This window comes from Ahaetulla prasina, chromosome 8, assembly GCF_028640845.1.
Source record: "Ahaetulla prasina isolate Xishuangbanna chromosome 8, ASM2864084v1, whole genome shotgun sequence".
NCBI classification, from domain to species: Eukaryota; Metazoa; Chordata; class Lepidosauria; order Squamata; family Colubridae; genus Ahaetulla; species Ahaetulla prasina.
Genome location: NC_080546.1, coordinates 29495436 through 29513907, shown reverse-complemented (window position 1 = coordinate 29513907; position 18472 = coordinate 29495436). Strand labels below are relative to the sequence as shown.

The following is an 18472-nucleotide window of genomic DNA, read 5'->3' as shown; positions in this document are numbered from 1 at the left end:
TAGCAGAGCAGAGGATATAACTGCTGAATCCATTTAATTTGAGAAAAGATCCAAGCCAGTGTCTTTGATTTAATTCCCTAAATAATAGAATCACAGAGCTTAGGTGTTGAAGTTCATTTCTGCTCAGTGCAGAGATCCAAATTAAAATATCTCCAGTGGGAAGGAGCTCATAACTCCCTTACTTGTTTTATCCTCAAACTGCTCATATGGTTAAGAAATATTTTCAACTGAAATATGTCTTCCTGTAGTTTAAAATTATTATTCTACATCTTGTATTCTGAGTTTTGATTTTCTGCTCTATGCTATTTTTTTTCCGGCTATTGTGAAAATTATTGGGTTACCCTATCCTACTTAGTCTTTTTTTCTCAAGGCTAAACATCTCCGGTTTCTAAATCTCTTTTCATAGGACATGCTTGATTTCGAAACTCAAGTTAGGGAAATCAAATACACCTGAGTGAGGAAATGTATTTGTTTCAGTTAAATTTTAATCTTATTAGTTTCATTAGGATTATGTTTAAGAATATAACGACCATACACAGAAGTCCTGATTCGATGTTCACGTAGGGTTCATATCTACCTGCAATAGTGCCAGATTAATGCAATCTGCAAATATCTATTAATAAGAAATCTCCATTAAGTTCAATGAATCCTGGGCTAAGGCTATGCAACCATAAGAATAAGTTGAAAAACTCCTTGCATAATTTTTCCTCTGTTGTAATTCAAAGAATAGCTCCACATAGTAATCTTCAGCATATGGTAATTTGGTGACAAATTAATACTATATAACGAAATGGGCAACTGGATTTATAGTATTAACTTGCATGACTGGTAACCTAGTAAGCAAAAAATCCTGTTTCTAACTGTGACACCATGGTCAGTAAGCTTATTACTGTGGCTTAGGTGGGACAGTCTCAGATGGTGATCATATAACCACAGGATTCTGTAATGGTCTAAATAGGTACTGATTGCCAAATGCCCAAATTGCATCAGAGGTGATCATGCCCAAATTGCATCAGAGGTGGGCATCAGAGGTGGTATTCAGCAGGTTCTGACCAGTTCTGGAGAACCTGTGGGGGAAATTTTGAGTAGTTCGGAGAACTGATAAATACCACCTCTGACTGGCCCCCCTCAATCTATCCTCTGCCTCCAGAGTCCCAGCTGATCGGGAGGAGATGGGGATTTTGTAGTAACCTTCCTCAGGAGTGCGGTGGGAATGGTGATTTTACAGTATCCTTCCCCTGCCACACCCACAAAGCCATGCCACGCCCACAAAGCCACGCCCACCGAACCAGTAGTAAAAAAAAATTGAATCCCACCACTGTTGGGCATATTTAATGGTTCTTCCTCCATGGAAGCAGGGATAGCAGAGCAGAAGATATAACTGCTGAATCCATTTAATTTGAGAAAAGATCCAAGCCAGTGTCTTTGATTTAATTCCCTAAATAATAGAATCACAGATCTTAGGTGTTGAAGTTCATTTCTGCTCAGTGCAGAGATCCAAATTAAAATATCTCCAGTGGGAAGGAGCTCATAACTCCCTTACTTGTTTTATCCTCAAACTGCTCATATGGTTAGGAAATATTTTCAACTGAAATATGTCTTCCTGTAATTTAAAATTATTATTCTACATCTTGTAATCTGAGTTTTGATTTTCTGCTTTATGCTATTTTTTTTCGGCTATTGTGAAAATTATTGGGTTACCCTATCCTACTTAGTCTTTTTTTCTCAAGGCTAAACATCTCCGGTTTCTAAATCTCTTTTCATAGGACATACTTGATTTCAAAACTCAAGTTAAGGAAATCAAATACACCTGAGTGAGGAAATGTATTTGTTTCAGTTAAATTTTAATCTTATTAGTTTCATTAGGATTATGTTTAAGAATATAACGACCATGCACAGAAGTCCTGATTCGATGTTCACGTAGGGTTCATATCTACCCGCAATAGTGCCAGATTAATGCAATCTGCAAATATCTATTAATAAGAAATCTCCATTAAGTTCAATGAATCCTGGGCTAAGGCTATGCAACCATAAGAATAAGTTGAAAAACTCCTTGCATAATTTTTCCTCTGTTGTAATTCAAAGAATAGCTCCACATAGTAATCTTCAACATATGGTAATCTGGTGACAAATTAATACTATATAACGAAATGGGCACCTGGATTTATAGTATTAGCTTGCATGACTGGTAACCTAGTAAGCAAAAAATCCTGTTTCTAACTGTGACACCATGGTCAGTAAGCTTATTACTGTGGCTTAGGTGGGACAGTCTCAGATGGTGATCATATAACCACAGGATTCTGTAATGGTCTAAATAGGTACTGATTGCCAAATGCCCAAATTGCATCAGAGGTGATCATGCCCAAATTGCATCAGAGGTGGGCATCAGAGGTGGTATTCAGCAGGTTCTGACCAGTTCTGGAGAACCTGTGGGGGAAATTTTGAGTAGTTCGGAGAACTGATAAATACCACCTCTGACTGGCCCCCCTCAATCTATCCTCTGCCTCCAGAGTCCCAGCTGATCGGGAGGAGATGGGGATTTTGTAGTAACCTTCCTCAGGAGTGCGGTGGGAATGGTGATTTTACAGTATCCTTCCCCTGCCACACCCACAAAGCCATGCCACGCCCACAAAGCCACGCCCACCGAACCAGTAGTAAAAAAAATTTGAATCCCACCACTGTTGGGCATATTTAATGGTTCTTCCTCCATGGAAGCAGGGATAGCAGAGCAGAAGATATAACTGCTGAATCCATTTAATTTGAGAAAAGATCCAAGCCAGTGTCTTTGATTTAATTCCCTAAATAATAGAATCACAGATCTTAGGTGTTGAAGTTCATTTCTGCTCAGTGCAGAGATCCAAATTAAAATATCTCCAGTGGGAAGGAGCTCATAACTCCCTTACTTGTTTTATCCTCAAACTGCTCATATGGTTAGGAAATATTTTCAACTGAAATATGTCTTCCTGTAATTTAAAATTATTATTCTACATCTTGTAATCTGAGTTTTGATTTTCTGCTTTATGCTATTTTTTTTCGGCTATTGTGAAAATTATTGGGTTACCCTATCCTACTTAGTCTTTTTTTCTCAAGGCTAAACATCTCCGGTTTCTAAATCTCTTTTCATAGGACATACTTGATTTCAAAACTCAAGTTAAGGAAATCAAATACACCTGAGTGAGGAAATGTATTTGTTTCAGTTAAATTTTAATCTTATTAGTTTCATTAGGATTATGTTTAAGAATATAACGACCATACACAGAAGTCCTGATTCGATGTTCACGAGGGTTCATATCTACCATAATAGTGCCAGATTAATGCAATCTGCAAATATCTATTAATAAGAAATCTCCATTAAGTTCAATGAATCCTGGGCTAAGGCTATGCAACCATAAGAATAAGTTGAAAAACTCCTTGCATAATTTTTCCTCTGTTGTAATTCAAAGAATAGCTCCACATAGTAATCTTCAACATATGGTAATCTGGTGACAAATTAATACTATATAACGAAATGGGCACCTGGATTTATAGTATTAGCTTGCATGACTGGTAACCTAGTAAGCAAAAAATCCTGTTTCTAACTGTGACACCATGGTCAGTAAGCTTATTACTGTGGCTTAGGTGGGACAGTCTCAGATGGTGATCATATAACCACAGGATTCTGTAATGGTCTAAATAGGTACTAATTGCCAAATGCCCAAATTGCAATCACGTGACCATGGGAATGTTGCAACAGCCACAACGTTAAGGACTGTCATAAATCTCCATTTTTCAAGCCATTAAAACTTCGAACAGTTATTGAATGAATGGTCAGTAAGCGAGAACTACCTCGATGTATTGCTACAGACACCAAACACTTGAAATCAAATTGAGAAAGGCTAAGACTATCCAACATGCAGATTCCCATGTAGCTAGCAGATACAGCAAAGAGTTGGCTTTGTTTCACATCTAGTGATCCTTTGAATTTTTGCACGTAGGATGAGGCTACATTGGAGAATCCAAAGGTACTAGCAACAAAGAATTGACTCTAAACAAAGACAATATTTTTATAAAAAATCAAGACTTGGCTGTATTTTTGTTTTCTTTTCATTTCTTTCATCTCAAGCCTGTTTAATAATATCAATTTTTTAAAGCATATTATTATTGTGTTTCCGTGTCCTTACTTTTTGCCAGATCTGTGACAGAAAATATGTGAACCCAAAATTGGGAAGCAAAGATAGAGTACCAGCACAAATTTATTCTAGTTTTCAAATTGGCAAACTTTAAGGCTTAATGTTCCACTCAACACCCGCTAAGGCAACAAAAATAGGAGTTTTTATCAAGCTGTGAGTGAAAATAGTATGTAAAAGTCAATGCAATATGTTTAACAGTATGGACTTACTGTTTATTAGTCTTGCTTTGTTAGTGACTGTTATTTTCATTGCAGCTTTAAAAGAAAACTATCATTAAAAATAACTTCTGGTTTAGAATTACACGTTTTCCACATGAGGGATTTTCCTTCATCTGCAATCATTGCAAAATGATATTTATTTTCTTCCTTTGAAGGTCAGAGAACCAAAGGATTGAACTGGAATAGGAATCTTGAAAATTCTTAATATTGGTTTATATAGTCCTGCCCATTGTACTTGAACAGTGTTACATTTAGGTTTAGTTTGATTTTCATAGATATTTTCCAGTCTGCAATTGGTTCAAGAATTATCCCTAATTTCTCAGATTAAGATAGGCATTTTAACATGTTCATTGTACAACTTTTTTGATCACTGAAACGTAGTCATTTAGGATATTGATAAATGCAGTAATAAGCTATCCATCCATGTCAGAAATCGCACTGTTCCTATACGTAAAACTGTAAAAGGCATTCAACTACTGTTAGGTACCATATAAGGAATGAGCTATAGGCTTCACTCAGGTCCTCCAAAAAGGCGGGAAAATACTTAAAGCTCATTGGTTAAGCTGTCTGATAGCCCTCTATAAAAGAGGACATTGCCAGCGTTGGGTTGTACTTGTCTACTAATAAAGACCTGTTGTTACTGAAAGAGCTGTGTCAGTCTGTTCCATTATCGAATCTAACAGCTACCATACATCCACCTACCCCAACATTTTCTCTTTGCTTTCAGTAGACGGCATTTAGACCGATCTTGATCAATCTTTTCCCAGTCCATTCTTAGTGTTGAACTTCTACGCCATCCTAAAATAAAAAGCAAATGTTTTGTGTGATACTTTGTCAGGCACATTAGGCTTATGCCTTAATCTTTTACAGCCCATTTATAGGCTCAATTCCAATAGACCTAACTTGTGAAGAAAATGTCCACTTTACTGACTCATAGATAAAGAGAATATGCAGATAATTTGGCATTTATGACCTTTAAAAATCAGAAATAAGGAGCTAATTAAAAAATTGTGAAATGACCTGACATGTATAAATATAGTTGTTGACCTACTTAAGATAATTTGAGTTAATGTCATGGAGAATTTAGATGTCATTTTTGCCTAACTGTAGTTTGCTTATAGGAATGAAAAAATGGAATGAGATCCAAGATTCAGGCATTCTCTAAATGGAGTTAAGTCTCATGGTGCTCAGCTGTGCTTAAAATATATGTCTGTCTACATATATACACACTGTGAGACAAATTATCTTCATAATTCTGAAATGTTTAATATAAATATACAATTGGGACAATTATTTAAAAAGCTACTTAGCTACTTCAAAGAATTTGGGTCCAAGCTGTACCATTATGAATATTTATGAAAGTTATAAGACTCCCTTAAAATCACTGGACTTGAGGCAGCTTACAGAAGTTACATTATAAAAGCAAGAGACATACTCAGAATAAAATGTACTAATTAGTTAAAACTACTTAATTAACTAATCAATAGTTAATTAACTATTAATCAATAGCACTGATTAAAATGCTAGCAAAAAGTAAGGAGTTAAAATTATAGAATTGTAAAAAATAAGTGCAAAGGTGCCAAGATGAAACTGAATTTATCTGAGTTGGGAAACAATATTTTTTTATTTGAACTGCTTTGTGATGCAATGTGACCAGATTCAACCCTAAGTCAGTCAGTCAATATTGGTTACTTTGTCTGTCTGTCTGTCTGTCTGTCTGTCTGTCTGTCTGTCTGTCTGTCTATCTATCTATCTATCTATCTATCTATCTATCTATCTAGAATAGAATAGAATAGAATAGAATAGAATTTTTATTGGCCAAGTGTGATTGGACACACAAGGAATTTGTCTTGGTGCATATGCTCTCAGTGTACATAAAAGAAAAGATACGTTCATCAAGGTACAACATTTACAACACAATTGATGATCAATATATCAATATAAATCATAAGGATTGCCAGCAACAAGTTATAGTCATACAGTCATAAGTGGAAAGAGATTGGTGATGGGAACTATGAGAAGATTAATAGTAGTGCAGATTCAGTAAATAGTCTGACAGTGTTGAGGGAATTATTTGTTTAGCAGAGTGATGGCCTTCGGGAAAAAACTGTTCTTGTGTCTAGTTGTTCTGGTGTGCAGTGCTCTATAGCGTCGTTTTGAGGGTAGGAGTTGAAACAGTTTATGTCCAGGATGCGAGGGATCTGCAAATATTTTCACGGCCCTCTTCTTGATTCGTGCAGTATACAGGTCCTCAATGGAAGGCAAGTTGGTAGCAATTATTTTTTCTGCAGTTCTAATTATCCTCTGAAGTCTGTGTTTTTTTGTTGGGTTGCAGAACCGAACCAGACAGTTATAGAGGTGCAAATGACAGACTCAATAATTCCTCTGTAGAATTGGATCAGCAGCTCCTTGGGCAGTTTGAGCTTACTGAGTTGGCGCAGAAAGAACATTCTTTGTTGTCCTTTTTAATGATGTTTTGATGTTAGCTGTCCATTTGAGATCTTGCGATATGATAGAACCCAGAAATTTGAAGGTTTCTACTGTTGATACTGTGTTGTCAAGTATTGTGAGAGGTGGAAGTATGGAAGGGTTTTCCTAAAGTCTACCACCATTTCTACGGTTTTGAGTGTGTTCAGTTCCAGATTGTTTTGGTTGCACCACAAGGCTAGTCGTTCGACCTCTCGTCTATATGCGGATTCGTCATTGTCTCGAATGAGACCAATCACTGTTGTGTCATCTGCGAACTTCAGTAGCTTAACAAATGGATCATTGGAGATGCAGTCATTGGTATACAGAGAGAAGAGAAGTGGGGAGAGCACACAGCCTTGGGGCGCCCCTATGCTAATTGTACAGGTATTCGATGTGATCTTGCTTAGCTTCACCTGCTGCTTCCTGTTTGTTAGGAAGCTTGTGATCCACTTACAAGTCTGTTCCGGTACCTGTAGCTGGTTTAGCTTAGTTAGAAGAATGTCTGGAATGATGGTATTGAATGCTGAACTAAAGTCTACAAAAAGGACCCTTGCATAGGTCTTTGGAGACTCAAGATGTTGTAGGATGTAGTGCAGAGCCATATTAACAGCATCATCTGTTGATCTATTTGCTCGGTATGCAAATTGCAAGGGGTCTAAGATTCTTATCTATCTATCTATCTATCTATCTATCTATCTATCTATCTATCTATCTATCTATCTATCTATCTATCTATCTATCATCTATCTAAACTCCAAAGCTCCTGAAGGCAGAACAAGAAGCAATGGGGGAAAACTAATCAAGGAGAGAACCAACCTAGAAATAAGGAGAAATTTCCTGACAATTAGAACAATTAATCAGTGAAATGGCTTGCCTCAGAAGTGGGTGTTCCATCATTGGAGGTTATCAAGAAGAGATTGGACAACCATTTGTTTAAAATGTCTCCTGCTTGAATAGGAGGTTGGATTAGAAAACCTCTGAGGTGTTTGTGTGTCTGTTTTTCTGTTTAGCTTCTTCATAAGCATGGTAGAGGAGAATGCTATTCTACCAATGTAGACCTGAGAAAGATAAACACAGCTGGATTTGATTAGTATTTCGATGGGAGACTATTAGCTTTTCCTGGACCATAGCTTATATGGGGGAGAGGGTAGGAAAAAGATAATGAGAAACTAGTTCTGTGTTATTGCCAAAAACCCTACAGAGACATGTCCCTGAAGTCAGCAGCAGAAGCCAAGCTCAGTGTGAAGGAAACTATTTTTACTTGTCCTTCATAAGTGATGTGTAAAATAACCATGGAGAAAGGAAGACATAAAGTTAAAATGCAGTTTGGCAGTTCAGCAAGACATCTGCTTCTGGATTCAATGTTCTGTTGAAGGATTTCAACTATGAAACTGTTTACCTTTCTGTAAGGTGACAGCTAGATAACTTTCCGTCTTCCAACTGCACTAAATAAATTGTTTGGGAATATATCACTGGAAATTTCTGAATTGTTGCTGAAGCTGCAGTGCCTTATGCTTATGTTTCAGTTCTAATTTAAGGTCAGTGTGAGACACATTTTTATTATGCTAGTGAAACTCTTATTATGTATCTGCTGCTCTGTTACAGACTAATCCAGTATTTGAAGTAACCATTATAATATTTTTAGAAGTATCTGAACCAGTGGTGAAATTCAATTTTTTTTACTACCGATTCTGTCGGCATGGCTTGGTGGGCGTGGCGTGGCGTGGCTTGGTGGGCATGGCTTGGTGGGCATGGCAGGGGAAGGATACTGCAAAATCTCTATTCCCACCCCACTTCAGGGGACGAATACTGCAAAATCTCCATTCCCACCCCACTCTGGGATCAGCCAGAGGTGGTATTTGCAGATTCTGCGAACTACTCAAAATTTCCACTACTGGTTCTCTGAACTACTCAAAATTTCCGCTACAAGTTCACAAAGTAATTTGAACTGGGTTGCACTTTATAATTATATTTTGAGTTTATTACACAGAGTGCTTAATTTGCATTCAATATTCTATGTTTTGAAAACTCATATGTCAGTAGCAATAACATGAATACTTTTCTGTTTCACATACCTTCAAATATAGGTGTAAGATTTGCATACTAATAGCTGATCAAATAGCATTTTGTGATTGAGGTTTATTTCATTTTTCTTTTTTAGGAAAAAATCTTTCCTGTTTTCTGCTTTATATGCTGCCTTTATATTCGGTGGTCGGCATCTAATGAACAAAAGAGCAAAATTTGAACTAAGGAAACCATTAGTTTTGTGGTCTTTGAGTCTCGCAGTTTTCAGGTAAGCTACTTTTGGGAAGAAGCTATTCATATTTAAATTATTAATTGGTTTAAATAAAGAAAATATTTTAAAAGTTAATTTTTAAAAAACATCAGAATTCTTACATTTTACATTTGCCTTCCCCAAGCAGGGAACTGCTTGGAGACGGAGAAATTTCAACTCTGAGAATTCCCGGTCAATGTGTTTTATAATATATATGTATCACAATTGCATGGTGTGAACTGCCTTTTCTGTAGTGGTCCATACCCTGTGAGGCATCCCTTTCCCAGTTATCTGGCCATTTATTTCCCCCAGTATTAGGCTGGACTGAAATGGGAGCCTATGGATAGCATGTTAGAGGCATCACAGGACAATGGGTATGGCACTCCGGGGAAGTTTCCTTTGTTTTATGGATGTTTTATTTTACTGCTTTGTGCCTTTATGCACTACAGCAGGGCTGTCAAACTCACGTTGTAATGGTGGCATCATATGACGTATTGGGACTTTTTTCCCCTTCGCTAAACCGGGCGTGGGCGTGGCCAGAGCATGACACATCCGGCCCGTAGGCCGGGAGTTTGACAGCCCTGCTCTACAGTTATGCTCAAAATGGGTGCATCTAAAGTTAAGCTTTAAAATGGGTGGCTATACAAATTTTTTAGATAAATAAAAATAAACTGTCCTCCTGAAAGATGTATGTCCTTTCAAGCTTCATTAAAGCAAATGAGGATTGGCTCAGGATTAAGGAACATCTGAGGAAGTAAGTACAATATTATTTTCACCATCTTTAAATTGTGGATTTAATCTGTTTACCAGCAGCTTTATTGCAATTCTACCTTGCAATCTTGTACTTGTCTACTCAAATTAACTCACGCTGGAAGCAATACTGCTTAATCCTACAGGAATGCACTGTAGAAGGAGAGATTGTTAGTAGTCGAAAATAAGAAGAGTCTGGTAGCACTTTTCCAGCCTAACAAATTTTATGAAAAGGCATAAGCTTTCATGACCTCAAGCGTGCTATGTCATGTTCATGGAAATGTAGGATGTAGCATAGGTTTCTGTTACATCTCTAAAAGTTTTCTAACAGTTGTAATGTGTATGAGAGTCACTTTGGTGCACCAGTCTTAAGGAAAAAGGCAAGGCAAACCACTTCTAAAAAATGTTGTTCAGGATCGACACAGAGACAATCACCATCATCATTGTAACATGTAATTGTAATCATCTTTTGATTTAGGATAATGATAGGTAGATAGATAACAGATTTCAGTGATGGATACACTATTTCAGGGGTGTCAACTCAAGGTCTGGGGGTCGGATTCAGCCCATGAGGTACTTAGATCTGGCCAAAGGGGCCACTCTGGAAACAGAGTGCTTCTGCCAGCAAAAATGGGCTCTTGAGCTCCATTTTCGGCTGCCATGGCCTCCTGCAACCCTCTGACAATGAAAACGGAGCTCGGGAGGGCCACATGCTCTATTTTCACTGTCAGAGGGTTGCAGGAGGCCGTGGCAACTGAAAACAGAGTTTAGGAGCCCATTCTCTCTGGCAGAGTGTTTGGACCACCACAGGCGCTCCAAACAGGAGTGATGTCAATTTGGCCACGTCCACCTGGCCAGGGCCCCCTCAGGGCAAACACAACCCTGATGTGGCCCTCAATGAAATCAAGTTTGACACCCCTGCTCTATTGTTTCTAACATTTGGATACCTCTGGGTTGTTTTTTTTAATAACCTGAAGAATTTCCTGTAGAAATAGGCTTCTTTCCTTTTTAGATCGCAGTTCAAATCTTCTAAATATCTCAAGATACTTTCAGGACTTAAGATTTACTACCATTACCATTATGACCACAGTATAACAGATTCTTTTCTGAAAAAATCATTGGGAATTATTTAAATTTTATACCATATTGATGCATGTATTTTGAACTGTGTTAAAGTTTATTAAGTAACTCCTTTAATTACAAGGAGATTAACATCTACAATGAGAAGCTGCCTCATTTTGCTACAGTCCTATATGTTCTTTAGTAACATAATTTTATCCCAATGGGTAGCTAATATATTTATTTAGCGTTCTGTAAATAATATATACATTTATTTTCTTGGGTTATATAAGGTTTTGTGTCATGTGTAGAATCTAAAATAATATTAACATGTCAGAGTATTGCAGGAACTTTTTTCTACACTTAGAATATCCACTTCTTCCTCAAAAGTGCATGTGTTTATTTTTAAATTTACTCCGATGAAATTTTACTAATTTACAGTATTGAATACTTTCCTAAGAAATTATACTTGACCTTTTTTGGGGAAATAAATTGAAACGATACCTGTAGTAACTAGCAATTTGTCTAATTTTCCCTAAATAAATATATTTACAATATTTATAAATGCTAATTTATCTAACAAAATTTAACAAAACAAGTACCAGTAAGCAGTATTTTTTTTAAAAAAATAAGCTAATGTTCATTCCATCTTTTATAATAAAAGAAGATAAATATTTATATCAATTTCTAAGAGTTGTTTACAAATGAGATTGGAAATGTTAAAGAAAAGATAAAATACTGCAATCTATTATAGATTATACTGCTTAGAGTTTTATGCCAGTTTGGTACTCTCTACATTTACTGGAATTGCCATCTTAAAAGCTTTTCATTCCTTCAGCCATACTGACTGGAATCTCTGAGAACCGTTCAGTCAATATATTTGAAAAGTCTAAGCTGATTCCAGGCTTGGGTCTCCAGATGGCCCTAGAAGAATGGCAGGAGGACAATTGTAGTTGGAAGACCTAAATCAGAAGCAGTAATGGAAATGAGTAATGGGGAACATCTGCAACTGAATTGTAGCAAGTGTTCCTGACAAATACTGAAAGAGTTACCTAGCCTCAGTTACACTTCACTTGTTATTGAAAGAAGTGTAAAAGTGATTTTTTTTTTTTTGGTTTACATTTATACCCCGCCCTTCTCCGAAGACTCAGGGCGGCTTACAATGTATAAGGCAATGATTGAAGTAATATAATGAATAAATAAGCAAGCAAGCAAGCAAACTCACAGGATCCCAACATAGCTACAAACATTTCTTTTTATCCACAAGAAGGCTACAAATTCCATCTGATTTTATGTCTCTGGAATGTTTTTAAGTAGAAAACGAGGCATAAGACTGTCATGGTATAAAGAAAAGCTTCAAGTCAGGGGTGAAATGTTCCCGGTTCGGACCGAATCGCCTGATTGTGGCAGGTGGTTTGGAGAACCAGTAGCAATCACGGTGCGAAGGTCCGCCCAGTAAGGTTTTGCACATGTGCAGAGTGTCTGTGCACGCATGTGATGCACGCGCAGAGCGCATGCACTTCCAAACCAGTAAAGAAAGTAAGTACATTTCACCCCAGTTCAAGTCTTCTTAATAGTGCTTCTGGGTCACAACAAGCACTCTTAAAAAAATAAAAGTGGGGGAGTGGGGAAGACAGTGCTTTTTTTTTAATGTACCCATCTGCTCAGAAAAAGAACTTGAGGTAGTATAGATGTGTCTGCGAAATTAAAGGGTTTCCTGTTGGCAGGAAACAGTTTAACTTCTCATTATTATATGATTGACCATGCATATAATAGTAGAGATTTTGAGAGCATTCCATTAACATACTCTTTAGCCCAAATGTTTGGAGACATTTGCCTTCCTTGAATACCCATATACCTCAATGGATCCTTTATCAGAGCTCTCAGTCATTCAGTGACTGGCATTGTCCTCCAGTTGTGTTACTGCTACTTGGTTTTTGTGATATCTTTTTTCCTGATAGGATCACAGAAAACAAGTACGAGTGATCCTTGCTTACTAACCACTCATTCAGTGATGGTTCGGTTATGGTACTGCTGAATAACCAGTCCTTGAAGTTGCAGCTGCTGCAGTGTCCCCCTGTTCACATGATTCAGTGATCACGCAGTCACTTGGCAACTGGCAAACATTTATGACTGTTGCAGCATTCTACAGTCACATGATTACCATTTGCAACCTTCACAACCACCTTTCACTAGAAGAAATCAATGAGGAAGCCCTCAGGAAGCCACAAGTCATGGTCATGTGTCATCATGCTTAACAAGCATATGTGATTAGCTAATGACCACAGCTGGAATTGCCATAGTAAGTTGGGTGCAATCATATAATTTCCCATTTTACAACTAAATAGCTTAACAACAGAGCTGTTGGTCTAACAGTTCCGTCAGTGAGGACTATCTGTAGACCAGGGGTGCCAAACTCACTCATCACTTTTTCCCCCTTTGCTAAACCAGGCGTGGCCAGCGTGTGATGCATCCAGCCTGTGGGCCGCGAGTTTGACACTGGAATCCTGAAATTTTTTTAAAAATCACCAACGTTGGCCATCAGTAGCGATATTTCGAACTTCTTGCTGCCCTTTAATTAAAAATGTTATTTGCATTCTTTTATTTATCTGTTTGTTTGTTTTCATATCTTCCTCTTGGAGTCTAAAGTGACATGCAATGGTATCTTGGCCCAGTTTTATTCCTACAAAGCAGATTAGTCCAAGAGTTAGTGAGTCTGCCAAAATACTAATGAAGCTGCACTTTAATGTAGTCGCTATTATGCTGACATAATCCCTGATGTTACACTGGTCTGATCCCTATTGAAGATACCCTTGCCCAATTCTCTGGAGGTGGCATCAGCTGACCCTAAGAATAAGCTCTTTATTTGGAACGTTGCCTTGTAATTGTAGTAGCTATTTCAATCTTTTGTTACAATTTGTTTTTTAGCCGAATAGATAAAGATGAATGACCTGATTGAGATGTTGTTTGCACTCACATGGTGCTCTCAATCAACTGTTGTTTTAGCAGCAAATCATTTAGAGATCCACACTAAGTTTTCAGATTCTTTTGAGGTTGTTTTCACTATGAACCTTTAGTTTGAAAAGAAATGAGCTATTTCATAGTCTTCCAGTTGACTATTAAAACAGTAATATGGTTGATTTTTTAAATTGTTTTCAATTTTCTTACTACTGTCTTTTTATCCTTTTGTTTATTCATTGTGACATTTATTATTTTATTTATTTATTTATTTATTTATTTGATTTTTATACCGCCCTTCTCCCGAAGGACTCAGGGCGGTGTACAGGCAAAAATAAAACAGATAATACAATATACAATTTAAAAAGCAGATTAAAAAACTTATTTTAAAATTAGCCTGATAGGTTAAAATATACTAGACTAAAAAACCCCATTTAAAATTAATTAATAAAAATTTAAAATTAATAAAATTCAATTCAAGCCAGCCCCGCGCGAATAAAAAGATGTGTCTTCAGTTCGCGACGGAAAGTCCGAAGGTCAGGTATTTGGCGTAAACCCGGGGGAAGCTCGTTCCAGAATGTGGGAGCCCCCACAGAGAAGGCCCTTCCCCTGGGGGCCGCCAGCCGACATTGTTTGGCGGACGGCACCCTGAGAAGTCCCTCTCTGTGAGAGCGTACGGGTCGGTGGGAGGCATGTGGTAACAGCAGGCGGTCCCGTAAGTACCCAGGCCCTAAGCCATGGAGCGCTTTAAAGGTCATAACCAACACTTTAAAGTGCACTCGAAAGGCCACAGGTAGCCAGTGCAGTCTGCGCAGGAGCGGTGTTACGTGGGAGCTACGCGTAGCTCCCTCTATCACCCGCGCAGCTGCATTCTGGACTAGCTGAAGCCTCCGAGTGCACTTCAAGGGGAGCCCCATGTAGAGAGCATTACAGTAATCCAAGCGAGAAGTAACGAGCGCATGAGTGACTGTGCACAAGGCATCTCGATCAAGAAAGGGGGGCAACTGGCGAACCAGGCGAACCTGGTGGAAGGCCCTCCTGGAGACGGCCATCAAATGATCTTCAAATGACAGCCGATCATCCAGGAGGACACCTAAGTTGCGCACCCTATCCTTTGGGGCCAGTAACTCGCCTCCAACAGTCAGCCGCGGCTGCAGCTGACTGAATCGGGATGCCGGCATCCACAGCCACTCCGTCTTGGAGGGATTAAGCTTGAGCCTGTTTCTCCCCATCCAGACCCGTACGGCTTCCAAACACCGGGACAGCACTTCAACAACTTCATTGGGGTGGCCCGGGGTGGAAAAGTACAGCTGAGTGTCATCAGCGTACTGCTGGTATCTCACCCCGAAGCCACTGATGATTTCACCCAACGGCTTCATGTAGATGTTGAACAGCAGGGGCGAGAGAATCGACCCCTGCGGTACCCCACAAATGAGGCACCTCGCAGTCGACCTCTGCCCCCCTGTCAACACCGTCTGCGGCCGGTCGGAGAGATAGGAGGAGAACCACCGGTACACGGTGCCTCCCACTCCCAATCCCCCCAACCGGCGCAGCAAGATACCATGGTCGATGGTATCAAAAGCCGCTGAGAGGTCTAATAGGACCAGGGCAGAGGAGTACCCCCTGTCCCTGGCCCTCCAGAGATCATCCACCAATGCGACCAAAGCTGTCTCCGTGCTGTATCCGGGTCGGAAACCGGACTGGAACGGGTCTAGATAGACATCTTCATCCAGGTATTGGGGTAGCTGTCGCGCCACAGCACTCTCTACAACCTTCGCCACAAAGCGAAGGTTGGAGACTGGACGATAATTACCCAAAATAGCTGGGTCCAGGGAGGGCTTCTTGAGGAGGGGTCTCACCACCGCCTCTTTCAAGGCGGCAGGGAAAACCCCTTCCAACAGAGAAGCGTCGATAATCCTCTGGAGCCAGCCTCGTGTCACCTCCTGAGTGGCCAGTACCATCCAGGAAGGGCACGGGTCCAGTAAACATGTCGTGGCGTGAAGCCTCCCCAACAACCTGTCCACGTCCTCGGGAGCCACAGGGTCAAACTCATCCCAAACAGACTCGACAAGACGTGCCTCCTCTCCCTCGCTTGGCCTTATATTTCCTATAATATAGGAATTATATTTCCTATAATTTTTAACCAAACTAAGATTTAGATCAGTGAAGACAAATACTGTATAAATAAGTATATTTACTTTATAACTAAAATGCATTCATGCTGTTGCTACCTGTCTACTCATAGACAGTTAGCAACAGCCGGAATGCATTTTACTCCATAGATTATAGATGTCATTATTGAGAACATAGGTACTTAAATAGGAACTTATTAGTTTGCTTTTTTAAAAATAGCATTTTCATCAAATCCAGGACATAGCTCAGCTTGAAAAACAAACAGGGTCCGGCTCAGTGGCTGAGACGCTGAGCTTGTTGATCAAAAGGTCAGCAGTTCAGTGGTTCGAATCCCTACTGCCACGTAATGCGGTGAGCTCCAGTTACTTGTCCCAGCTTCTGCCAAACTAGCAGTTCAAAAGCACGTAAGAAATGCAAGTAGAAAAATAGGGACCACCTTTGGTGGGAAGGTAACAGTGTTCCGTGCGCCTTTGGCATTTAGTCATGCTGGCCGCATGACCACAGAGATGTCTTCGGATAGCGCTGGCTCTTCGGCTTTGAAACGGAGTTAAGCACTGTCCCCTAGAGTTGGGAAAGACTAGCACATATGTGCGAGGGGAACCTTTACCTTTTTAAAATATGAAACCAGTATTATATGAGCTTCAGGTTTACCTTAAATGCACCATATAATTGGTGCATTTGGTGTATTGGTGTATTTAGAGTGTAGCAATTCTTCACTTATTGTGGAGTTCTTGGTATTTTCTGACCTTGGTAGTTTGCTTGCAGACATTTTGTTACTCAACTGGGTAACATCATCAGTACTAGTGAGAGTGGTATTTGCTCTCTGTTTAAATACAGTAGCTTGTTCTGCAAGTATTGGTGGATGTGTAGTTTTCTCCCTGGTAGTTCTTTGATTAGGACATTGTGCTCTACCTGATTGTTTGCCTGGTGTTAATCCCTGCTTATCTGGGTGTAGGCTTCTGGAGAGGACATGCTCTGGTCTTTTTGTTTCTTCATTAGTTATATTGACAGGTAATTAAAAAATGAGGTCCTTTCAGTTTCCATGTTTTAATGTCTATAAAGCTTTATAAGCATGCTAAAATGCCCTATATTCATGTGGTCACATATCACGTGCTATGTGGTAACAGTTAGCAGCTACTTTAGATTTTAAGTAAGCTGCCCGGACTTTAAATTGTCCTCATAAGAAACTGGAAGGATGTGAAATTTTCAAGTTATATTATAAAACAATTCATATTTCACATCTTCTACATTATAAGGTGAAGATTATCATGGCACGTATAACTGAGGCTGAGTTATATTTGAGAGCATGGTGCTAGAATTAGTCTGATCTTTGATAATAAAAAATGCTATTGTCACCAGGACTACTTATATTTCTATGTGCAGACAGATCTGTCTTCTATAGGTACACAGCATCTGAGTAAACTAAATATCAAGTGAGTATCTGGAGAGCAAGTTCGATATAGGGACAATACGCATGATGATGCTTTTAAACCCACAATGCAGTGTTTTATAAAAAAAATATTGTAGATAAATTTATTTTCTCTTTTAAGCTTTTGTTAATGGAATAGAAATTTTACTAATATATGTTTATATCATCTTCTCAAACATTTTTTGTCCCACAAAAAGTATGACCATATAAAGATGTGTTTTTACCACAGGGAAGAGATATGATCCATTTAAACATTTGTATTCAATTCAAATGAAAATATAGAGTTTGAAGGGACTATCCCTCTGTTAATGCAGCCTAGAACTACATATATCTACCCATATGTAACCTAACAATTAAGAGTCCCGAAGCTGACAGTAAAAGTTCGTTCTCTGAGCTTGTGGGTTGGTTTCCGAATGTTTTATTACCAGGTTAGGTAACATCTTCAGTGGAGTTTAGGGGATATCAGTATTCTGTTTATATGGGTTTAGATGTGGGTGAAGGGACTTGTGACAGGTCTTGCGATGAGTCATCTTTGAGTCTTGTGATGGGTCTTGTGATAAGAATATTTCCTCAAGTCAGAGTCCTTTGGAGGTGAACTGGTGTGTATGGACGGGTGGGGGGAATTGCATGAGGTGGCTGAAGGTCAGTGCCGTCTCTGGTTGGCTGTGTGGTTGATTTGGATTCTGAGGTGTTTGTAGACTGGTTCTAGGTCAATGTGTCTGTTGATGGAATCCAGAAGCTAATTACCTTAGTTTCTTGCTAACTGACCAGGTAGTCTGCATGTCAGATAATGTAACCTGGTTCTGTGTCAGAGATAGAATTGATCATAAACACATCCTCCAAGTGAAATAATGCTGAAACTTAAGTAGATTTCTATAATTCAATATATTTTTCTTTTTATCCCCGATTCCTTATCCCCTGACCCCTTTTTTCTCTTCTGCTTTTAAATATACACATACTATTATATGTTTTATTTTGCTATTTCCTTGTTTTCATTGGTTGGACTATAATC

General features: G+C 38.8%; 1 protein-coding gene across 1 annotated transcript in view; it reads left to right on the top strand.

Moving 5' to 3' along the window:
* ELOVL6 (ELOVL fatty acid elongase 6) overlaps positions 1-18472 on the top strand; it is an 84316-nt gene that overhangs the window by 53100 nt on the left and 12744 nt on the right. Inside the window, exon 2 of the mRNA XM_058192933.1 lies at positions 9018-9149. Coding sequence (XP_058048916.1) covers positions 9018-9149 — 132 coding nt within the window. The remainder of the gene's footprint in view (positions 1-9017; positions 9150-18472) is intronic.